At 34.0% G+C, this 26,113-nt stretch overlaps 1 protein-coding gene across 7 annotated transcripts in view; it reads right to left on the bottom strand.

Annotated features, from left to right (window-relative positions):
• Positions 1-1,480: 1,480 nt before the first annotated feature.
• The window catches only part of LOC143223793 (popeye domain-containing protein 3-like), a 64,103-nt gene continuing 39,470 nt past the window's right edge, over positions 1,481-26,113 (bottom strand). For 3 of the 7 annotated variants that reach the window (XM_076452222.1, XM_076452224.1, XM_076452228.1), the window contains 6 exons: positions 22,057-22,238; positions 18,076-18,206; positions 15,161-15,269; positions 13,861-14,013; positions 4,416-4,599; positions 1,481-3,450 (listed from right to left, as the gene is read on the bottom strand). In XM_076452222.1, the coding sequence (XP_076308337.1) occupies positions 3,413-3,450; positions 4,416-4,599; positions 13,861-14,013; positions 15,161-15,269; positions 18,076-18,206; positions 22,057-22,238 (797 nt within the window). In that variant the 3' untranslated portion in view covers positions 1,481-3,412. Of the gene's footprint in view, positions 3,451-4,415; positions 4,600-7,461; positions 7,604-12,608; positions 12,686-13,860; positions 14,014-15,160; positions 15,270-18,075; positions 18,207-22,056; positions 22,239-26,113 lie in introns of those variants that run through there. The other 4 variants (XM_076452225.1, XM_076452226.1, XM_076452229.1 and 1 more) reach the window with 4 other exon arrangements.

The raw sequence follows: 26,113 nt of genomic DNA, 5'->3' as shown, positions 1-26,113 counted from the left end.
AACCGCTTGTCAACCCGGCAAAGATTTTTTGCCTTCTATTCTCATAAAATTGGGACTTATGAAGAATGTCGTGAAAGCAATGTACAAAGAAGGCGAAGATTTTCGTTACTTAAGACAGATGTTCCAAAGAATAACTAAGGCCAAGATTAAAGAGGGCATTTTGTTGGCTCTCAGATCAGACATGTTATGAGTGACAAGCGGTTCGAAGATCTGTTAGTTGGGCCGGAAAAGATTGCCTGGAAAGTCTTCACAGACGTTGTTGACAATTTTCTTGGCAATTACAGAGCCCTACATTACATTGGACTTCTTACCCGCAAATCTCGGTGCTGTCGGTGACGAACATGATGAAAGGTTTCACCAGGACATTGCTACAATGGAAAAACGATATCAGGGCAACTGGAATCCGTCAATGCTTGCTGACTACTGTTGGACACTGCAACGTTATGCACCGGACATTGAATACAAACAAAAATCAGGAGCAAAACACTTTTAATTATGTTGAACTTAATAGCGTATTAGAAACATAAACGCAATTAAATACGTTATTGCCGGTAAATAGTTAACTGTCTATTTCTCAGAGTTCTTACGTGATGAATCAAAACCAAAACTATAATTGTGCATACCCACCAGGTACCTGTCACAATCAGCAAAAAACATTCAGGAAGCAAAACTTTTCAAAAAAATTGTTGTGCAGTGTTATCTGATGGGGAGAGAGATCGCGGGATTGAACCCCCGTCACACCAAACATGCCCTTTCTTTCAGCCGTGGGGGCGTTATATAGGTGACGCTCAATCCCACTATTCGTCGTTAGTTAATATATCAAATTAGAGACAGCTAGCACAGATATCACTTGTGTACCTTTGCCCGAAAATTTAAAAGAAACAAGAAACAATAGAAGGTGTTTATAACAATTCGAATTCCTTATTTGGATTGGCTACCACAAACAACTTATTAAACACAGCTGTTTTTGTTTGAAATATTATTTTTACTACTTTTACAACTCAGCACCAAAAACATGTACACCTTCTCAAACAGACTTTCAGGCTTACTTAGATATTAATATATTTTTTCAGTCTAAAACAATTAGTTATTTGTCACATTAGTACTCTTCTAGTGCAGAGCTGAGAGGTTTCAATTATCTTCTTATTTTTACTTAAGTTTTGATTTCACCTGTTAGAGGGTTCTATTAAACATAGTAAAATGTTAAAGACAACTAAAGGGTTGTGTTGTAGATTAGCAGGAAAAAAAAACACGATTCCATCAACAATTAACACAATAAAAGATCTCTATCCCGCATGTTGGATTACACTCGGTTAAACTTCTGTCATAAAACGTAGAATTTGTTGAAATCTATTTAAATCTTGAAATTGTGGCCTTTCTTGTAGCAGTTGTTACATTCTGTCTGTAAGATAAAACTACATTTTAAGGATTATTACAATTATTAAAAATAACTGGAATTATAAAGCACTTATAGCATCATAAGATTTGAACGTTTTTATTGTTGTGAAAAATGTCCATAAATAAATAGAAATAATTCATAATTTATTATCTAACAGCCAACCAACACCACTTACATAAGCAGAAACAGTTTACTGTTCCAAATAAATGTTAATTGAAATTATTGAAAATTATAAATTATTATTCTACAGAACGCTTTTAAGAAAGTTATAGTCGTATTATTACGATTCATCGTAAAACAGGGTGTAAGGAGGGTTGATTACGTTATTACAAAACTATTCTGAATATGCAGATTAGCAGGTCACGTAATAAGCCCAGCCGATATAAAGTCATGGTGGAACGGAAGGTATGAAAACGATATTTGAATATTGCGTGACGTTTCGTAGGTTGTGGAATTAGTAATTAACAGCTCTCTACAACAGAAATCATCCACATAGGTAAATAAGGTGTGTTTTGGTCAATGATTTATACATACCAATTGGAGCACATGTCTTGTAATCAATAGCATTGGAAAACAACTCAATATAAATCAACTTAAAACACTAGAACCATCCAGAAATAGACCTTATACCACAGTCGCAAGTAATCTTCTAAGATGATAATCCACGAACACAAGGTCGATTTAAAGTGACGGCCACGTGACTTATGCTGTGCTACGTAATCCATAAAGTTCTCCGACTGGAAAAGCGACGCAAATCACGTGTACACGGGTTGCTTCCATGATGTATTCATTCAACCTCTAGATACCTCAAACAGCTCTGAAATGAAATTGTTTGTTGTACAATTCCAGGGTCAACACAAAACTATGGTTTTCTGTTATCAACTATTGAAATGGGTGTTGAAAAACCGTAGTCTTCGTCCTCTCGATGTATTATGGAAAGCAGGCAGGCAGGTTGGGAATACTTTTATCAGCAAAGCCTTACAACAGTGTTTTGTTTTACAAAATACATCTTTGTGTTATTACAACAATTTTTATGTATTACAAAATACATCTTTGTGTCATTACAACAGTGTTTTATGTATTACAAAATACATCTTTGCGTTACAGCGAAGATATACGGTCACCAGGTGTAGCAAGATCAGACGTGGTGACATGGATTGTAACAACGTGATGGGACACCAAAACAGCCTTAATATAAGGCTTCTAACCTCTGTATAGATTCACGTGACCAACAGTTTAAATACCTAAACACGTTGTTTCCGTTACATATGTGTACAACATCGCCACGTCAAGCACACAGTGAATGAAAGCATAAGGGCGTAGCATGGTCAGGTGGTTAGGGCGCTCGACTCGTAATCTGAGTGTCTCGGGTTCGTATCCCCGTCAGACCAAATAATGAGCATATAATTCTCACTATTCGTTGGTAAAAGAGTTGGCGGTGGGTGATTATGACTAGCTGCCTTCCCTCTAGTCTTTCATTGCTAAATTAGGGACGGCTCACAGATAGCCTTCGTAGACAGAGCACAGATTACCCATTCGTAACAACAAACAAAATAAACTCTACACTAGATAAATTATAAAGAGTGAAAAGTTATGGATGACTGATGAGCCTTGTGCAATGGAAGCTACATTGGAGAACTATTGTCAAGATGCGCAATCGTCTAATAGAGTATAACAGGATGAAGTGAAATGGACTGTGATGGCGTAGTGAGGCTCCAAAATAGATTTAATATAACGTACTCAACCTCGTAGAAGACTATTCTTATTTTAGATAAAATTGTAAATCATAAAAGTGTGGTGTAGTAAATATTAAGCGATAACTTCTCTATGTACTTCTAGTGCATATCATTTGAAAACTTATTGTTTGTGAATAATGCGTTTTCTTTAAATAAACCAAACACAAAGTACTCGATGTAACGCAACCCATAACTTATAGTTCGATGTACATCCAATTTGCATAGTGTGTGTCGAGGCATTAGGTGCATCACAGACTACAAGAAAGAGACTGATCAGTTATGTCACAGTCTTCATGGGTCCATGAGATCTTTTATCTATGATGAAAAGAAATAAAATATATTAAAATATTTAAAAATTTGTAAATACATTATAGTCACATCTCTAAATACGTGTGAAAAGTGTTAACTAACTCTCATTAACCGTCAGTTATCGTAACTACTGAACTTAACAAAAATGCTCTTGGAATGAGGAACAATATCTTTGAAACAGAATTACTTCATCTTGATTAAGTTAGGTAGTTTTTCATGATAGTAACCAGCACAATGTATCACTATTATATCTAATAAAGGAACAAAGTTACAGACATCAGAGAAAAAAATCTATATAACGCTTAAGATGACAACAGGATTGAAAATTACTACCAAGAAAACTAAGCAAATGTAGTTAAAACTGCACAAGTGATAAAAATAACAAAAATATCTAACAATCGCTAATTTATTTAAAGAAGGATGACGTGTCGAATTTGTCAGATCGCACATTTTATAACAAAGGTGCATGTGCAGAATTCAAAGAAATTATGTGCGTACTGTATGGAACGTTCAGCACGAACATTCTAGGTGACATTACATCTACTGCATAAAAGTTACAAGTCATGAAAGGATTAGTCGGTGGGAATTAAAATTTAAACAAGAAATGGAAAAATAGAAATATACAGGAAAAAAAAGTGTTTATTTAAGCCAGATAATTTTAAGGTCTCCAGATTGTAGGTTAATCTTCTTTCCAGACGTTCTCTCATGTGATGTCGGACCACTAACAAGTCCCAGAATCGAAAGATAGATTCAACGTAATAAGTGTAAATTAAATACGATTGGTGGAAAACGACAAGGGAGACTTACCAATAAGATCAAAAGTAATAAGTTTTATTAATTACCATTGTTATTGTGTGTAACTAAATATATCGATTTTGACTGAGAAAAATGTAGTTTGTGAAACAAATTCTTAAGAAGTTTAAACGTACAATAAATATTAACAATAAACAGAAATTCCCTAAGTATCTTACCTTTATGAGATGCATATTTTATTCTAACCTTTCTGTTTGGTGGCTCAGGACAATTAAAGACACTTTTGTGATTATTCGGGTTTCGTCTCAGCGAGTTACAAGCTCTAGAAACAGCGCGAGAGGTAACTGGAGTGTTGAAGGTAGGAAATCGAATATCCACTTTAGAACCTTCCTGAGTGACGAGCTGTGAAATAAACCAAGTCATCATTACACCTTTCTTACTCATAAAATCAGAATACACGGTTTTGTAAGTTGGCTACCCTAGTTGTTAACGGTAGTTTATACAGTTGTAAACTGAACAATATTTCAGTTTATGAGATTTCACTCTTCGAATCTATTAAATTATCTGATTGAAATTTATTGTCACTAGTATTACACATATCAGTAAAGACAAACCACTACGGTAAGATACGTGTAGAACAATGATGGACGGATAAAAACTAACTCATGTTTTTTTCCTGAATGATTTATACATCTGTACCAAATGATTCGGTCAACAAAACAACTGACAAATATCATATAATATAGAAAAGGAAAGTCCTGTATGAAACATCATGTGCATTAAATAACACAACACATAAGTAACTACCAGGTAAATCAGGGAAGAGGGAAGATAAAACTTCGTTATGTAATTATAATTATCAAGTGGTAAAGAGAACATAAAAAATAATAGAACTTTTAATTACTAAAAGAACAAGGGAAGAGAGTAGATAAAACTTCATTATGTAATTATAATTATCAAGTGATGAAGAAAACATAAAAAATAATAGAACTTTTAATTTCCAAAAGAACAAGGGAAGAGAGAAGATAAAACTTCATTATGTAATTATAATTACCAGGTAGTGAAGAGAACATAAAAAAATAATATAACTTTTAATTACCAAAAGAACAAGGGAAGAGAGAAGATAAAACTTACATAATGCCATTAAAATCATCATATGGTGAAAAAAGTAAACGAAATAAAAAATAACAGTAACATAATTGACAATTACCAGATGAACAAAGAAACTTAACTGTATAATGTAAGTATTAAACAAAATAAAACTACGTAATAGGACTGTTAAGTGAGTAATGAAACAGAAACATAGAACTTAGACAATACAACACGTAATCATCACGTGAGAAAAGCAACATATAATCTACATAATGTAGTTTACACTTTTAAGGTGAACAACGTATTACAAAAACTAATACTTTATACTCAGTATATCCTTCAAGAGAGCCACAATCTCTGAAGTGACGCCCTAATCCAACTGGAACAATACCTTCATCAGATATGCTATTAATGAAAAGCTCCCGACTCCAGAAACTCATTGTGACAAAGCTAAGTAAATAACAAACACTACTTTGAAGGCTCTATCTGGCCCTATACCAAAATCAACAACTGTTTTCACGTGAAAGGTGGCTGAAGTTACTTTTCTTGTGATGTTTCATCGCCTGTGGTGTTGGACACAAATGTTCATAATCATGGTTAACAGAAGCACAGTCTACAATGGAGTAAATAATTCTAAAGGCAGGTTTGTCAGCCAACAGGAAGTAAATCAAAAGAGGTTTGTCTGTCAACAAGTATTAGGTCAGAGAGAGGTTTGTCAGTCAACAGGTGTTAAGTCAAAGAGAGGTTTGTCAGTCAACAGCTGGTAAGTCAAAGAGAGGTTTGTCAGTCAACAACTGGCAAGTCAAAGAGAGGTTTATTAGTCAATAGGTGGAAATTCAAAGAGAGGTTTGTCTGTCAACAAGTATTAGGTCAAAGCGAGGTTTGTCAGTCAACAGGTGTTAAGTCAAAGAGAGGTTTATTAGTCAATAGGTGGAAAGTCAAAGAGAGGTTTGTCTGTCAACAAGTATTAGGTCAAAGAGAAGTTTGTCAGTCAACAGGTGTTAAGTCAAAGAGAGGTTTGTCAGTCAACAAGTATTAGGTCAAAGAGAAGTTTGTCAGTCAACAGGTGTTAAGTCAAAGAGAGGTTTATTAGTCAATAGGTGGAAAGTCAAAGAGAGGTTTGTCAGTCAACAAGTGTTAAGTCAAAGAGAGATTTCTAAGCCAACTTCTTTGAGAGCTTTTCCCACCTGCATCATGATTCATATGAACACATAATACTATATTCTTTCAAATAAATATGTCATCCTTATTTATTGGTGGAGCAAAACATATTTTTCATAGTACTAGCAATTATCATAATATTTTATATTTTAGTAAAGATGTATTCTAATGTATAAGTACCGTAGTTTCTCGATACAGACACAAACATGAAACGTGAATATGACGTGTATATATAAGTTTGTTCTCTGATTGTTGTCCTGTAAGAGACTGCCATGTAGTAGCTATTGTTTCTTAATTCGATTTTATTACACAGTTATATTTATATTACCAATATGGAAGAGGTATTAATAATTAAAATAAGGGGAAGGCTTGAGACTTGTGAGAGTGAAGTTATTTTAAAACATTAATGGTGTTATATTCTTACTTAATACAAAGCTACAAAATACCTTACCGGCACCCTCTTCACCATGGGAAGCAAACACTAAATTAAAGCGATAGAAGTTTATGTTTGTTTGTTTTTGAATTTCTCACAAAGCTACTCGAGGGCTATCTTCGCTAGCCGTCCCTAATTTAGCAGTGTAAGACTAGAGGGAAGGCAGCTAGTCATCATCACCCAGCTGGAAAATTGATACTAATGATGAGTTGGGAGCTAACCTGCTGTAGGAATATGGATTTCTGCACCAGCTCCCATGGGATGAATTTAGCTTCTATTTGTCATTATGATTTTAATACTTACGTATCTTAATTTACTTTTATAAGAATGCAGCCTCCTGTAAAGTAATTATTTAGTGGCAAGTTATTTTGAATATATTTAATGCTTTTTAAAATAAGTTTATTAACATTGCTCCAAATTCTGCATGAGAAGAGTTAAAACTTATACATGTGAAACTGGTTACATGGATGACACTTATTTATACATATACATGTGAAACTGGTTACATGGATAACACTTATTTATACATATACCAATAAATGGATTGATTTGTGTTTCTTCTCTAGGCTCAGCAGTAAGGGCACAGCACAGACAGCCCGCTGTGTAGCTATGTGGTTAACAACAGAGATTTATACTGAGTATAGCTGTATCTAAACCAGTGTTTCTTAACCTTGTTGGAGGTATTGAACTCCGGAAGTTTCGTACTTGCATTCACTGAACCTTTCGTAATTGGAAAAATAAAATATGATTTTTTCAAATTCAAAACATAAGTAGATATTTTATTAGTGCATAAAATGAACCATGCATCAGTTGCACACAATATCACTGTGTACAAAGAACAAAACCAACAAAACATAAATTTCACACAAAAACAAAAACATAACTCAATGAATATTTACTGCAAATTAGACTCTATTAAAGAGTCAACTAGTGTCTAGATTTTATTATAAATTCTGCAAAAGCCTTGATTATATTATAGAATGTACAAGGACCAAAGAATGTATTTGCTAACGCCAATGTTCTGTTACACAGTCTGTACAAACCTTCATTCTATTATAATAGTATGAAGGACCTAGCTTCTAACATAAACTATACAAAAGCCTAGAAACTATTATAAAACCTGCAAGGGAATTAAATCTATCTGATTACGTTACGTAAATGTCAGGATAACACAGCATCTGCAAGGGTCTAGATTCTATTATACAGTCTACATGGGCCTAAATTATATCATAGAGTCTGCAAGGGAGTTAATTTCATCTGGATACGCTACATAAGTTCCAAACTAATATAGAGTCTGAAAGGGATTTAATTTGATCTGGTTACGCCACATAAGTTCCAAACTAATATAGAGTCTGAAAGGGATTTAATTTAATCTAATTACGCTACATAAGTTCCAAACTAATATAGAGTCTGAAAGGGATTTAATTTGATCTGGTTACGCTACATAAATTCCAAACTAATATAGAGTCTGAAAGGGATTTAATTTGATTTGGTTACGCTACATAAGTTCCAAACTAATATAGAGTCTGAAAGGGATTTAATTTGATTTGGTTACGCTACATAAGTTCCAAACTAATAAAGAGTCTGAAAGGGATTTAATTTGATCTGGTTACGCTACAGAAGTTCCAAACTAATATAGAGTCTGAAAGGGATTTAATTTGATTTGGTTACGCTACGTAAATTCCAATCTAATATAGAGTCTGAAAGGGCCTTGATTCTAACATATAGACTGTAAGTCTATTTTGTTACGTTATTTATATATTAAAATATTTATCAAAATGTACATACCTTCATTATTTTTAGTATTTAACTTACACTTTAAAACCTTAGGTAAAAACTCTTATACCAGTAGTTCTTATTCATTGTTTATATCTTGAGATAAACATATCTGACAGAAGTTAGCATTAAATATAAAAAAATAATTTTATTATTGCTTCTTACTGATAAAACATAGTCAGTCTAACTACAATGGGGACTGCCCTTAACTCGAGTTCCGACATGCTTTTATTAGTTGTATGTAGGTCAGTGGCTAATTTACGAAGTTTAAACGTTAACATCCAGGATTGAATTCCACGTCGTGAACAGTGGACAATTCGCCAATTTTGGAACTTTTGGATAAAACACACTTGGATGTATAAAAGTAGCGTATAGTAAATCAAAATCTTCATTTCTCAAATCTATATATTTCGTACTCTGAAAAAAAAAGGCATTTCTTAAGACTTTTTTCTTTTAAGAAAATATATTTTTGAGTAAACAGTTAAGAACATTGTGTATAGTTTTTGTTAATTTCGCTCAAATCTACACGAGGGCTATTGCGCTGGCCGTCCCTAATTTAGCAGTGTATAAGACTAGATGGAAGGCAGCTAGCCATCACCACCCATCACCAACTCTTGGGTTACTCTTTTACCAACAAATAGTGGAATTAAACGTCACATTATAACGCCCCCATGACTGAAAGGGCGAATATGTGGTTTGAAATAAAAACAGTCCGAAACCTGGACAATAACTTACTGAGCCTTTATCGATTCTCTATCGTCTGTGAAACGGCATAAACCTAAGAAGATCGAAACGTTATTCTACGTTTCATTAACAAAAGTGTTAATATCTATATCTGCCCTCCTGCGCCCGCGTCGCGCTAAACATGCTCGCCCTCCCAGCCGTGGGGGTGTATAATGTGACGGTCAATCCCACTATTCGTTGGTAAAGAGTAGCCCAAGAGTTGGCGGTGGGTGGTGATGACTAGCTGCCTTCCCTCTAGTCTTACACTGCTAAATTAGGGACGGCTAGCACAGATAGCCCTCGAGTAGCTTTGTGCGAAATTTCCAAACAAACAAACAAACAAACAAACTGCCCTCCTGAGATATATTTTTACTTTAAGTGGGTTTCTCGTCATCATGGAAGTTGTACCACAGCCGCACGTGATCTTATAATAAAATGGTCCGCGTCACAAAGTCGGTTGAAAATAACGGCCGCGTGACTTCCGCTGTATCAACGTAATCCAGAACGTTTTCTGGAAAAGCGACGCAAATCACGTGTACACGGGTTGCTTTTATGACGTACTCATTCAACTTCGAGATACCTCAAACAACTCTGAAATGAAATTGGTATGTGCATTATTCCAGGGCCAACTTACTGAACACAGAACTATAGTTTTATGTGTTATCCACTACTGAAATGAAGTACATGAGCTTCATCTGTGATAAATCAAGTGAAGTACACGAACCACACGCATAAATAAAACATAAAGAGAAGTGCACGAACTACTTACATGAATAAAACATGAAGTAAAGTATATGAACTACATGCATGAATAAAACATGAAGTAAAGTATATGAACTACATATACATGAATAAAACATGAAGTACATAATCCGTGAAGACGAGAAAACCAACTTGTAAAGAAAATTATATATTTAAAAACGGCTGGTATTAGTAGAGAAAGCACTAGTAGAGGATCGAACAACGTTTCGACCTTCTTCGGCCATCATCAGGTTCACAAAGAAAAAAAGAGGTAACTGACCGATAGCTGACCACATGTTTGAAGGCGGTTGTGTAATTGAGTGTAGGAATGTAGAGGGCGTGCTTAGATGTTGGACATATTTATTAATATAGATATAAAGGTGTTCCTTTCTATTGGTTTATTTTGGGCTTAAGTTGTTGTATAAGTAAGGCTTCTTTAATTTTGCGTTTGTTTATGTTTGTTTGTTTATTTATTATTTGGGTGTTTTCTATGGTTATGTTGTGTTTATTTGACTTGTAGTGTTCGAAAACGTGTGAAGGTGACTTTTTGTGTTCTTTGAATCTGGTTTTCATTTTTCTACTTGTTTCTCCAATATAGAAGTTGTGGCAGTTATCACATTGTATTTTATAAATAATGTTGGTGTGGTGTTTGTCAGTGTAGTTTTTACATAGTATAGACCTCAGTTTTGTGCCTGGTTTTTGAATAAATTTGGTATTAACTGGAATGTCATATTTTGTTACTAGTTTTTGCCAAATGTTGGTTATTTTTCTGCTGATGTCAGGAATATATGGTATACAGCAGTATATGGTTTCGTGATTTTTTTATTCGTGAGATATATTTACTTTTGTTGATTGATTTTGCTTTCTGTCTATGTGTGTACGTATAATGTTTTCTACGGTTTGTGGAGGAAACTTATTGATGTTGATGAAATATTGTTTCATTTTGTCAAATTTATCGTTAATTTTATCAGGTGAGCATAGTTTTATAGCTGTGTTCATTTGGTTTCTTAGTATGTTGAGTTTTTGTTTTGTTTCATGTGCTGAGTCCCAAGGAATGTATAGTCCAGTTTGGTGTTTTTCAGTGGATTTTTGTTTTGAATTGTGTGTCGGTTCTTGTAATTTTGAGGTTAAGAAATGATATTTGATTGCTTCCTTCCTGTTCACATGTGAAGTTAATGTTGGAATGTATAGAGTTAATGTGATTGAAAAAATTGTGTGTTCTGTAGATCTGAATCCCGCAATCGTGTAATCTACATACGAGGGCTGTTCAAAAAATACGCGGACTGTTTGAATTGCGCGGCTCCAGTTGGTTCCAGGAGAATCAGCTTGATGTCGCTAGGTTCGCACAGATCAGCTGATTACGACGCCATTTCCCGATTGCAGATATCTTTATTTGTGTATTAGCTACGTGGTTTTAAGTGAAGTGCGATTTTTTCGTTTGGCGGATTTCAGAATGAATGACCAGAAGGAGCAACGACTTGCTGTGAAATTTTGTGTTAAACTTGGAACATCTGCGACTGAAACTTTTGCTATGCTTAACACGGCTTACGGTGATGTTGCTATGAATCGTACGGCATGTTTCAAGTGGCATGAACGTTTTAAGGACGGTCGACAGTCCATTGAAGATGATGAGCGTCCTGGACGTCCTTCCACGTCATCCGACGACCCACACGTCGACAAAATCAACACCCTGGTGCGGGCAAATCGACGTCTGACACTCAGGGAGCTTGATGAAGAGTGTGGGATATCAGTTGGATCTTGTTACGAGATTTTGACCGAAAAATTGAAGATGCACCGCGTTGCTGCGAAATTCAGCCCTCAGAACTCGTGAGTTTTTGGCCAAACACTCGAGCACTGTTCTTCCCCACCCCGCTACTCACCTGACCTTGCTCCTTGCGATTTTTCCTTGTTCCCCAAACTCAAAAGACCCTTGAAAGGAAGAAGATTTGAGACGATTCCCGAGATTAAAGCAAATGCGACGAAGGAGCTGGAGGACATTACAAAAGAAGCGTACCAGGACTGTTTCAACAAGTGGAAACACCGTTGGCATAAGTGTGTGCGTTGGGGAGGAGAGTACTTTGAAGGGGTCCCAGACCTGTAACTTCTAAATAAAGTACATTTTGTTTTCTGACGTCTGTCCGCAGACCTCGCACAGTGGAGCGCCATTTTTGAAATCGAACAGAGCCTCGTACGCGGCAGTCTGGACTTCAGGGATATTTAAATAATCTGCGGAAATCGCTCCACATTGTTACCGTATCTGTACCGGTAAATCCGTATGTGGTGGATGTAATGCTTCGGCTTTTCAGTGTGTTTAATTGCTTGTGTTTCAACTTGTGTCATCAACTTGTGTCATAAAAATATTGGCTAGAACTGGCGATACTGGATTGCCCATGCTTAGGCCATTTGTTTGTATATAGTTGTGGTTGTTAAACATGAAGTTTGTCTTCATCATGGCGATTTCTATGAGGGTTGTTAATTGGTTACTGTGAATGTCTATTGATAGGATAGGGTCTCGGATATAGAGTTCTAAGGCTATCTTGCAGGCTTCAGTGGTTGGGACTTCTGTAAATAGAGATATTACATCGAAACTGGTCATTAATACATAATATATAAATGGTCATATATAATGAGGTACATAAGCTTCATTTATGATAAACCATTAAGTGAAGTACACGAACTACATGTATGAATGAAACACCAATTGAAGTACAACTTGTGTCGAAATAAATATACCCTGTAGCAAATGTTATTGAAGAAATATATTACTTCTATGTCGTTATGTGTGAACTGGACTCAGCTTTATTTTTGTAAAATGAGCCAAAAGAACCCACTCAACAACAGAAAACATTACAACAACAATAAATGTACAATCGTTTTATCACTCATGTTAAATGGACTTTCAAAACAGCTTCCATAATCTCAAGGGAAGCTGAAGTAAATACATTAATAAAGTATATTTGATAAATATTAATCAATTTATCACAAAAACACAGTACAATGTAATCCGAGCGCTTTCGACAGGTGGACAGTTTCCCTTCACCACCACTCCAAGTTTGACCTGAAGAAAAACGAAAGCACTCTGGTGACACGTATTGTATTTTTGTGTTAAATTGATTTCTTTAACTTCATGAACATCATGAAAAAATCTAGTATGTATACGTTATTGATCACGTAATATTACATTTACCAGTCACGTACTGTGTTTCATACGAAAATTTATATAATCACCCGTATCGATTTATATCAAACTATAGCCACAAAATTACAGAAAGCAGAATTTTTAAAAAAGACAGTCTCAGATATTTGGATAAGTTTCGTGTCGTCTCATGGATATTTTATCTTGTATTTATTCACCTAATAAAATATAAATATTTTTATTGTGGTTCTGATTTTCACGGTAACTTTAAATTTTATTTTAATTCTGAATGTTCTAGATTCTTTCTCGTGCTGTTTAGTGGAAGTTCAAGGTTTTAAACGTTAGACATACAGAATTAATTTCAAATTCACGAATATATTTGTACCTAATTTCAACCTAGGTTTAATATGAAAGACTTTCCATAGGTTATCAGTTTTGGATGTATTTTATCTCGTCTAACTTCATTTAACGCATATTACTTTTATATTTGAAACATCATAATAGAAATGTTGGCGTCTATATTCCCTAGCTAATATCAGAACACAGATGTTAATAAACAGTCTACAGTTATGGGACATTTAGACTGAATTTCAAGTCTTACCCTTTCGTTCATTGCGTACAACTTGTATGCTATATCTCTAGCAAGAAGTAATGAGAAAACAGTGCTCAAGTGAGTCTCCTTGACAAACAACAGGTCTAAGTCCTGTCTGCGCCACACAATGTACCGAGTTGGATCTACCGCAACAACAGAAACCTGTGAGAAACAGACCAAGATTACACGTGGGTGTAGGAGTGTTTAACATATGTTAGGTTAACAGTCAACCACACCAAGATTACACGTGGGTGTAGGAGTGTTTAACATATGTTAGGTTAACAGTCAACCACACCAAGATTACACGTGGGTGTAGGAGTATTTACCATATGTTAGGTTAACAGTCAACCACACCAAGATTACACGTGGGTGTAGGAGTATTTACCATATGTTAGGTTAACAGTCACTATCCTCTGACTAACTGAAATTATTTGTATTATAATTTATTTTGTTACGAAGAAAATCACATACAACTAGTCTTTAACATTTAAGGTTAGTTTCGTCTGTAATACAGGCCTGCAATGGTTTTATTCTTTTGACGTTTTAACATGTTTTACGGTAGTTCCTCCACGCCGAATCCCAAAATTACATCCACTTTTCTAAACCGTCTACGTATTTTTCACAAAACGTCGTAATACATAAAAGAATGACCGCAACACGTAGTATTGAGACTAAAAGACGTTGACTTCACACAAAACTCAGGAGGAATGATGATACCTACTCGTTTAATATCAATGTTCCTTCAGTGCTTTTGTATTTCTGTTAACAAACATAATAATAAATGTGCATTGTAACAAACCAAATAGTAATTTGATTTATGTAAGAGTTCCTTCACGAAATGTTAAAAATCCTAACATGATAGAAAGAAAATAATCTTATTTTCGAGATCTATGCAGGTGAATTATAGAAAGTCCGTTAATAAAACCAAAAGAACTTCTAAAAAGTTTAAATTCGCAGGCCTCTGTTATCTCAGCTCAAATCACATTGTTTCTATCTGATTGAGTTTACAAACTATAAATTAACCAGAACTGATGCATGTTGTATTTTCGTACAGAGCCACGCTGGGTTATCTGCTTTGTTCACTGCAGAGAATTGAACCCAGATTTTAACGTTGTAAATCCTTAAACTTACTGCTGTCTCATCGGGGAACCGTGAAGTTTGTGTTATAAGTTAAAATTTATAGACGATTTCAAATATGTACAAGTATGAAGACAAAGAGATGTATAGACAGGAACGTTACTAGCGATTTACTACGTGTACTATTCGTTTATTCACAAATAAATTATGATTTATAGCCGATGTTTCTTACCTTAAACTTGTCGTCTTTGCCAGCTTTGCTGGACTCAAACTCGGGAGAATCCATAAAGTGTTGAGGGTATATATAATGAAGAAGGTATTTGTCCTTCATAACACACATCCTGCAATATATCCATAGGTAATACATTAAATAATATATCCATAGGTAATACATTAAATAATATAAATAATATATCCATAGGTAATACATTAAATAATATAAATAATATATCCATAGTTAATACATTAAATAATATATCCATAGGTAATGCATTAAATAATATAAATAATATATCCATAGGTAATACATTAAATAATATATCGACAGGTAATACATTTAATAATATAAATAATATATCCATAGGTAATACATTAAATAATATAAATAATATATCCATAGGTAATACATTAAATAATATATCGACAGGTAATACATTTAATAATATAAATAATATATCCATAGGTAATACATTAAATAATATAAATAATATATCCACAGGTAATACATTAAATAATATAAATAATATATCCATAGGTAATACATTAAATAATATAAATAATATATCCATAGGTAATACATTAAATAATATAAATAATATATCCATAGGTAATACATTAAATAATATAAATAATATATCCATAGGTAATACATTAAATAATATAAATAATATATCCATAGGTAATACATTAAATAATATAAATAATATATCCATAGGTAATACATTAAATAATATAAATAATATATCCATAGGTAATACATTAAATAATATATCCATAGGTAATACATTAAATAATATAAATAATATATCCATAGGTAATACATTAAATAATATAAATAATATATCCATAGGTAATACATTAAATAATATAAATAATATATCCATAGGTAATACATTAAATAATATAAATAATATATCCATAGGTAATACATTAAATAATATAAATAATATATCCATAGGTAATTATGTGGAAAAGCAAAGAAAATCAAATATACTTTTGTGAGGAAAACAAAATATTTCCGTCGTTCAAGTCATTCTTAAGGAAATAACCATTCCATATAAACTTAAAACTGGTCTGAAGTGTGAGTACTCGTTCCTACAGCAAAGACATGCCTAACTTTCAATACCAAAAAAGTATTGAAAGATTAGCGAGACATTTATATTTCAATACAACAAAGAATGTTATACGTACATATATATAAAACCACTGCAACATACTTATTTCGGACAATAAAGACTAGGGAGGTTTAAAATGTATTTAATACATTGCTGTTATATTTGGTAATATTTTATTATTATCTTCTTTAAATTATCACAATAAAAGTCTGACACGTATGACATTAATATTATCCTATTACACTATGCCTTCCAGAGGCACAGTGGCAGGTCTGTGGAAGTTACAACGCTAGAAACCGTGCTTCGATTCTCGAGTAGGCTAGAGCATAGTTACACTACTGTGTAGCTTTGTACTTATAACAACAAATAAACGAACATTGAACTGTAGATAAAACGTTATCCTTAAAACCTATAAATGTTTTCCTAGAATATCAGTTAATACTCTGTAACGGAGTATTAATATTTCAAATAAATATTCAGAATACTTGGTATCTCACAAATAATTGTTGGATCTGTCATTTAACATTAAACAAAGTAAGCAAACTGAATTCTGAGACCATACGGAGATGTGTTATGTTAAACAATATATGACAGTAACAGTAGGCCTAGTATATTTTTAACACAGCGATCTTTATCTAATCCCTTGCATATATTTAAGAAACAGAAGAGTGTATAATTACAGCCGACGATACACATGTTGTGTCCAAGACGGCCTAGTGGTTCTGGATATCAGCGATATGGCTAACATTGTATCGTTGAAAAACTATTATTATAAACTGCTCAGTTTGTAAAAATCCCTGACTAAATAAAGAACACATTGTTAAAAGTATAATAGACCTGACACTGATGTCGTATGATAACTGTTATAACCATGATTCAGCTGGAACTCAAGAGGTGTTCGCACCTTAACAAGATGATAACTGTTATAACCATGATTTAGCTGGAACTCAAGAGGTGTTCGCACCTTAACAAGATGTAACCTTACTCACAGTATGTAAGATTAAACGTAAAGTAATCAGTAAGTGTAGAGCTACTTATTCTTTATAAATAATATACTTGTGGCTTTTAAAATCTGATTACAGAGTATTATGTCTTAAAGATCTCTATTTTCTTATTCAGAAGACAAGAAGCGAAACTCAGACATTATTGGTATACATATATATTGTTGGGTGTGTGTGTTTTATTTCGAAATGATTTAATTATTATTATTATTTATTATATTTATTTCAAGTCTTTATGATATTTGGTTTTATTTTCTTTAAAAGTCTGGTTTGTTTTCAATTTCGCGCAAAGCTACACGAGAGCTATCTGCACTAGTCATCTCTAAATTAGTAATGTAAGACTGGGAGGAAGGCAGTTAGTCATCACCACCCACCGCCAACTCTTGGGCTACTCTTTTACCAACAAACAGTGAAATTGACCGTCACATTATAATGCCCCCACCGCTCAAAGGACAAGCATGTTTCGTGTGACTGGGATTAGAACCCTCAACCCTCGTATTACGAGTCGAGTGCCTTAACCACCTGGCCATGCCGGGTCTTCTTTAAAGAGATTCAATCTATTACATGTTAAAGTACTTTATAAACAGTAAATCACAAGTCTTACCACCAGTAATTTCTATTTTAACTTACCGACTTGTCCTTACCAGCCTCGAAAAAGTGTAAGTTTTATGTTTAGTGATATTTCATTTTTCGTTTGTTGTGTTTTTATAAATATATCTATTCAAATACTCAGTGTAATATCACCTTTTATGTCAAAAATAAAGCTATTTGTATTCAACTACTTGATGTTACATGAGTAAAATTATACCAACTTTCCAGTAATGACTAGGCCTAATCGATCTGTCCTCGTTAGATTCTGGGTAGCGTAAGTGTCGCCTGGACGTAAAGAGATTACCTGGGCGTACTGTGTATCGACTAATTTTCGAAACAATTGACGAGAAATCTGTTAAAAAAGAAAATTAACAGTATACTATTTATATTCTGAAGTAAAAATTATTAAATGTTAATTTATAGCGTTATTCAAAGACAGGCTTAAAATAACCGTTAAGTACTATGCTACAGTATCAGTCTGTTGCAGAATTTTAAAGGAAAGTGTGAAACAACACATCTCTTTGTTGTTTAGTTTAGTTAATCAAAATAAACTCATTTAGTCTCAATACACTTCTGCCAATAAATTGTAAGTTTAGAAATGTTATCTTTAAAAACTTGGAAGTTCTATGATGCAACGAAGTCTTCGAAGGCACTTTCAATTGACCTTTAGTTTACAAATGTTTTTTTTTCTTTAAAAATGCCCAGATATTTAAAAAGGTGGTAATATATAGGTGAAAGATTTGGTGAATATGGTGGATTAAGTAAAGTTTCATACTAAAATCCGTTTAGTTTTTGGACATGAGACATGAGGTCGAACATTGTCATGAAGCATTATAGGTCCATTGTGATTAAGCATTGCTAGATGTTTTCATGACAACTTTTAATGTATGATTTGAAGTCCACATCAATATTTCTCTGCTGTTATTGTTTCTTTTATGTTTAAGAATGAATAATGGACCACAACTGTTGACGACCACCAAACACTGACCATAAGTTTCTTTAGGTGAAGAGCTGATTTTGACATTCGGTGTTTCTCCATAGTCCAATCAATGTCCGGATCGTCGTTGATTGCCGTTAAGAATCCATTTTTTCATCATGACAATTTTATGGAGAAACAGCTGGTGTTTGTTGCAAGTAATGCGTGAGGAACAAATTTCAACCCGTCTTGTCGAACTTGTGCCAATTTTTATAGTCAGGTTAAGTTGAGAATCCTGATCATGCTACAAAAAATTATCATAGCTGTTCTGTTGATCACTGTGAATCTAAAGAATGACTTGAGTTTTCAAAGGTGCAATTTGAAGTTGTCCAATATAAACACATAATATCTGTAGAAGCAGAGGGACTGGGATATGTATTCTCTCTAATTGTTCTTGTTTTAATGTTCATTACACGCAAAATCCGAATCAACCATCTAATACAACAACATCTACAAGTTTCTGAAATGAAACTTACAGAGGTTCTGTGACGTAGGTGGCACGTTTCTAAGAAACTTTATCTTCTGAATGAAACATCCTTTCTGAATTACGACATAAGAACTTTCTCAATTTTATTATTTAAAATACTAGCCACAAGTTAACTCAATCTTTTAATATATTTTATTAATTAAAATACCAGCCACAAGTTAACTTAACTCAATATTTTAATATATTTTATTAATTAAAATATTAGCCACAAGTTAACTCAATTTATTAATACATCGTTTTAATATATTTTATTAATTAAATACTAGCCACAAGTTAACTTAACTCAGTCTTTTAATATATTTTATTAATTAAAATACCATCCACAAGTTAACTAAACTCAATCTTTTAATATATTTTATTAATTATTATACCAGCCATTAACTTAACTTTATATTTTAATATATTTTATTAATTAAATACCAGCCACAAGTTAACTTAACTCAGTATTTTAATATATTTTATTAATTAAAATACTAGCCACAAATTAATTCAATATTTCAATTAAAATTATAATAATTATCATAACATTTTTATCCAACAACTAGATAATCTGCTAAAATTCTGAGGCCCTGACAAAATATTTTGTGATTTCAAGGTCCTGACACTGTATTCTAACATTCTTATGGAATTTTGAAAGTTCTCTGGGATGTTAAGGGACTTTCAATTTTGGATTCTAAGGATCCACCACAATCAATTTTTGTAGTTTTTAGGTACCGTCACAATCTTCTGTGAGTCTGAGGACCTACCACAATACTCTGTGAGTTTGAGAACGTTCCACAGTCATTTCATAGTTTAGTGACCACCCGCAAACCTCTAGTGTTGTGAAGACGTGCTACAACATGTATGAAGCGAACGAAACATTACTAGACTGCAAAATGTTTGTTCACTTGACCTTTTTCATAAAAGACACTATCTTCTTTGAGTTACTGGAGCAAATAACTGAAAGCTACTGGTCTAATGAGGGTTTGCCTCTTAGTTTGTTTGTATATTTTAGCATGAAGGAAAATAACACGCTATCTGCATTCTGCCCATCACAATGAATGGAATCCTGAATTTTAGCAATGTAAATCCATCAACTTACTGCTTGCCCGCTAAGGGACACGTCGGTATGAAAAAGACACTGGTTAACTGTGTGTATTTTTGTGGAAATAAAAACAATAAAACACTCAATTAACGATAAAATAGTCCATTAATTCAAATTTTCTTTTTCAAATGAATGTTATTAAGTTATCTTGTGAAGAATAATTTCCATTTTAACCTACAGGTGACACCACAACTTTGACTCGTCATCAGATTTGTCTTTATGATTCTGGCTTGAATCACAGAAGACATAACCTACTTATAAAAATGTTATGAATATTCTAGGTTATCATGTCAATTTGTTTATTAAACATAACACAAAGCTATTCGAGGGATATCTGCGTAAGCGGTCCCTAATATAGAAGCTATAGTTAGAATGAAAGCAGATAGTTGATGTCACCCATCACTAGCTCTTGGGCTGCTCTTTACCAATGAAAAAAACAGGATTGACCGTAACATTCCAACACACCCAATCCTGAAAGGGTGGTGAACACGTTCGGTGATGGGACTCGAGCACGGGACTCTCAGATTCAACTACCAGTCTATACCAATTCAGAAACCCTAGCCTTCCCCTTTTTCATTGTTAGTAATTAAGTTCATTCTTATCGCTTGGACTTAATAAAAATATTTCACAGATGGATGCTTTACATTTTTTGTTTATGAACTATCCTTACAGAAATGACTGACGCTATGTGTTTTGCTGCCCATGTAAATGCTGGCTGTGCTGTTCTCCCCCAATCCTGTTCTTCCCCCATTGTAGAAATTATAAAAAGTTACGTCCCCAAAAACCTGCCGCTCCGTGCAAAATGCATGTACTGCGTTCTCGTTGTCGCCGGTCCTTTTATCGACCAATAAAACAGAAACTTTTCTAAAGTACTATCCAAAGTTATAACCAGTCAACGGAACACATCTTATTTATTATTCTTTGTCTTTTTATGCTAGACTTCAATTTTGTTTACATAAATACTTCTTAGTATGTTTTAAGTTGCAACACATATTAATGGTCCTACAGGATGAGGTATTAAACACACTATTAATGATCGTTGTCATAATTAATAGAGGGCTTTCACACCTAGCCAATTGATAATACACTTGGTTAACCTAACCCAGAAGTCAACAAAACCTGAACCCAGTCATCATAAAGACATCCACGTAGTCACAAGTTCTTATCTGAAATAACTAATAAGCCTCTCTGTTAACAAGATTCCATGTTCGAGCCCCGGCCACAGAAGTAATCTTTCTGGGAATGCAGCTGAAGAAATCAACAGATTAGAACTGAAACGTAGGGGTAGGTCATGGACAGGTTATTAGAATGCTTAAATAGCAATCTGAGGGTCACGTGTTCGAATCCCCGTCCTGCTAAACACGCTCTCCCTTTCAACCATGTAGGTGGTAATGTCACGATAAATACCATTCTTCGTTGGTAAAAGAGTAGGCCAAGTGATTACTAGTTGTCTTACCTTTAGTTTTTCACTGCTAAAACAGTAATAGATTAACAATAGCCTAATCGTAGAAATAAATAATGCTCTTAAGAAATATGTATCAATGTTAAAATGGGAAATACAGTTTGAGCTGATCTAAAGTTTCTTTTAATCATAATCATAACGGATAAAAACGTTTCTGTAAAACCTTCAATATTATTTGCGGTCTGGTCCTTACCTTAAAGGGTAGAAACATGTTTCTGTATATTGCTTCAAGTTCCTCGGTAAACAATACAGGGTGCATTTTGTACAGAATGTACAAAACGTGACCCATATTTAGCAGCATGAACATAAAATTCCACAGGAATATATCTGGAGCACATAAGGTATTCCATGACCAAGTGGAAAACATCAGAAATCCTAAAATAGCAGAAAAAAAAGGTGTTGCTTAACAATACCACAATTACTGAAGCACTTTAAACAATACCACAATTACTGAAGCACTTTGAACAATACCACAATTACTGAAGCACTTTGAACAATACCACAATTACTGAAGCACTTTAAACAATACCACAATTACTGAAGCACTTTGAACAATACCACAATTACTGAAGCACTTTGAACAATACCACAATTACTGAAGCACTTTAAACAATACCACAATTACTGAAGCACTTTGAACAATACCACAATTACTGAAGCACTTTAAACAATACCACAATTACTGAAGCACTTTGAACAATACCACAATTACTGAAGCACTTTAAACAATACCACAATTACTGAAGCACTTTAAACAATACCACAATTACTGAAGCACTTTAAACAATACCACAATTGCTGAGCACTTTAAACAATACCACAGTTACTGAAGCACTTTGAACAATACCACAATTACTGAAGCACTTTGGACAATACCACAGATTACTGAGCACTTTGGACAATGCCACAGTGCTGGGCACTTTAAACAATACCACAATTACTGGAGCACTTTGGACAATACCACAATTACTGAAGCGCTTTGGATAATACCACAATTACTGGAGCACTTTAAACAATGCCACAATTACTGAGCACTTTAAACAATATCTGGTGCTGAAGCACTTTGGACAATACCACAGATTACTGAGCACTTTGAACAATACCCTGATTACTGAAGCACTTTAAACAATACCACAATTGCTGGAGCACTTTAAACAATACCACATTACTGGAGCACTTTTAAACAATACCCTGATTACTGAGCACTTTGGACAATGCCACAATTACTGGAGCACTTTGGACAATACCACAGTTACTGAGCACTTTGGATAATACCACAGATTACTGAGCACTTTGGATAATGCCTGATTGCTGACAGCACTTTAAACAATACCACAATTGCTGAAGCACTTTAAACAATACCACAGTTACTGAAGCACTTTGAACAATACCACAGTTACTGGAGCACTTTGGATAATGCCTGATTACTGAGCACTTTAAACAATACCACAGTTACTGGAGCACTTTGGACAATACCACAGTTACTGAGCACTTTGAACAATGCCACAATTACTGGGAGCACTTTAAACAATACCACAATTACTGAGCACTTTAAACAATACCACATTACTGAAGCACTTTAAACAATACCACAATTACTGAAGCACTTTAAACAATACCACAATTACTGAGCACTTTGAACAATACCACAATTACTGGAGCACTTTGGATAATACCACATTACTGAAGCACTTTAAACAATACCACAATTACTGAGCACTTTAAACAATACCACAATTACTGAAGCACTTTGAACAATACCACAATTACTGAAGCACTTTGAACAATACCACAATTACTGAAGCACTTTAAACAATACCACAATTACTGAAGCACTTTAAACAATACCACAATTACTGAAGCACTTTAAACAATACCACAGTTACTAAAGCACTTTGAACAATACCACAATTACTGAAGTACTTTAAACCAAAATCACTTGTAATTTATTAATATCAGGTCATTCCATAAGAAATGTTGTTCTTTTGGGATAGGATCAGTTTAAATGCATATTTCTTGGCTAAATGAAGTTATTCTCAAAACCAGATACGTTATCTGGGATGACTTGATTGTTATTCTCAAAACCAGATACGTTATCTGGGATGACTTGATTGTTATTCTCAAAACCAGATACGTTATCTGGGATGACTTGATTGTTATTCTCAAAACCAGATACGTTATCTGGGATGACTTGATTGTTATTCTCAAAACCAGATACGTTATCTGGGATGACTTGATTGTTATTCTCAAAACCAGATACGTTATCTGGGATGACTTGATTGTTATTCTCAAAACCAGATACGTTATCTGGGATGACTTGATTGTTATTCTCAAAACCATATACGTTATCTGGGATGACTTGATTGTTATTCTCAAAACCAGATACGTTATCTGGGATGACTTGATTGTTATTCTCAAAACCAGATACGTTATCTGGGATGACTTGATTGTTATTCTCAAAACCATATACGTTATCTGGGATGACTTGATTGTTATTCTCAAAACCAGATACGTTATCTGGGATGACTTGATTGTTATTCTCAAAACCAGATACGTTATCTGGGATGACTTGATTGTTATTCTCAAAACCAGATACGTTATCTGGGATGACTTGATTGTTATTCTCAAAACCAGATACGTTATCTGGGATGACTTGATTGTTATTCTCAAAACCAGATACGTTATCTGGGATGACTTGATTGTTATTCTCAAAACCAGATACGTTATCTGGGATGACTTGATTGTTATTCTCAAAACCAGATACGTTATCTGGGATGACTTGATTGTTATTCTCAAAACCATATACGTTATCTGGGATGACTTGATTGTTATTCTCAAAACCATATACGTTATCTGGGATGACTTGATTGTTATTCTCAAAACCATATACGTTATCTGGGATGACTTGATTGTTATTCTCAAAACCATATACGTTATCTGGGATGACTTGATTGTTATTCTCAAAACCATATACGTTATCTGGGATGACTTGATTGTTATTCTCAAAACCATATACGTTATCTGGGATGACTTGATTGTTATTCTCAAAACCATATACGTTATCTGGGATGACTTGATTGTTATTCTCAAAACCATATACGTTATCTGGGATGACTTGATTGTTATTCTCAAAACCATATACGTTGTCTGGGATGACTTGATTGTTATTCTCAAAACCATATACGTTATCTGGGATGACTTGATTGTTATTCTCAAAACCATATACGTTATCTGGGATGACTTGATTGTTATTCTCAAAACCATATACGTTGTCTGGGATGACTTGATTGTTATTCTCAAAACCATATACGTTATCTGGGATGACTTGATTGTTATTCTCAAAACCATATACGTTATCTGGGATGACTTGATTGTTATTCTCAAAACCATATACGTTATCTGGGATGACTTGATTGTTATTCTCAAAACCATATACGTTATCTGGGATGACTTGATTGTTATTCTCAAAACCATATACGTTATCTGGGATGACTTGATTGCATTAAGTGTAAGCTAGTTCGTTTCTTTATTAGTTTTATTTATATTAAAAGCTCCAATTATCATAAAGATGTCAGAAGAGCACATTAGACAAATATAATGTTTTACAAGTTCAAAAAAGGGAAAATGCTACCGAATCTACGGAAAGCATTCAATAGGTGTATGATAATAACATTCTGAGTGTGAGGAAGTGTCAAAGATGATTCATTAAGTTTAGAACTAGTGAGTACAGTTTGATAGATGCGGCTCAAGTGCCCTGTTGACTTTGATAATGACCTGATTACACCAATACTTGAGGAGGATTGTGTTGTAACTGTTGAAGAATTAGCCCAGAAACTTATTTCATCTTCTTCCACTGTCCATCGACATTTGCAATAACTTGGTAGAGTTTCAAAGTTGAGAAAATGTGTACCACATGAGTTGTCAGCTGATAATCTGAGAGAACGAGTAGACATCTGCACATCTCTTCACTTTCGTGAAATTCAAGCTTCGTGTTCAAACCATCTAGTGACTGGAGATGAGAAACTGGTAGTCTATCAAAATGTTAAGCACCGCCGCCGACAATCAGTGCTGAGAGATGCTGTCAGAAGCTGGATCGACTGAACACTGCACTCAGATAAAAGAGACCTGCTTTGTTGAATCGAAAATGAGTTGTTTTCACGTCCTCACACCGCTAGGATCACTTCCAAAATAAGTGAAGAGATTGGCTTGGAGAAACTTCCCCATCCGCCCCTCCTTAGTCTCCTGTTCTT

Source organism: Tachypleus tridentatus, chromosome 8 (genome assembly GCF_004210375.1).
Source record: "Tachypleus tridentatus isolate NWPU-2018 chromosome 8, ASM421037v1, whole genome shotgun sequence".
NCBI classification, from domain to species: domain Eukaryota; kingdom Metazoa; phylum Arthropoda; class Merostomata; order Xiphosura; family Limulidae; genus Tachypleus; species Tachypleus tridentatus.
The sequence above is the reverse complement of the archived record's forward strand: the minus strand, read 5'-3'. Positions and strand labels throughout refer to the sequence as shown.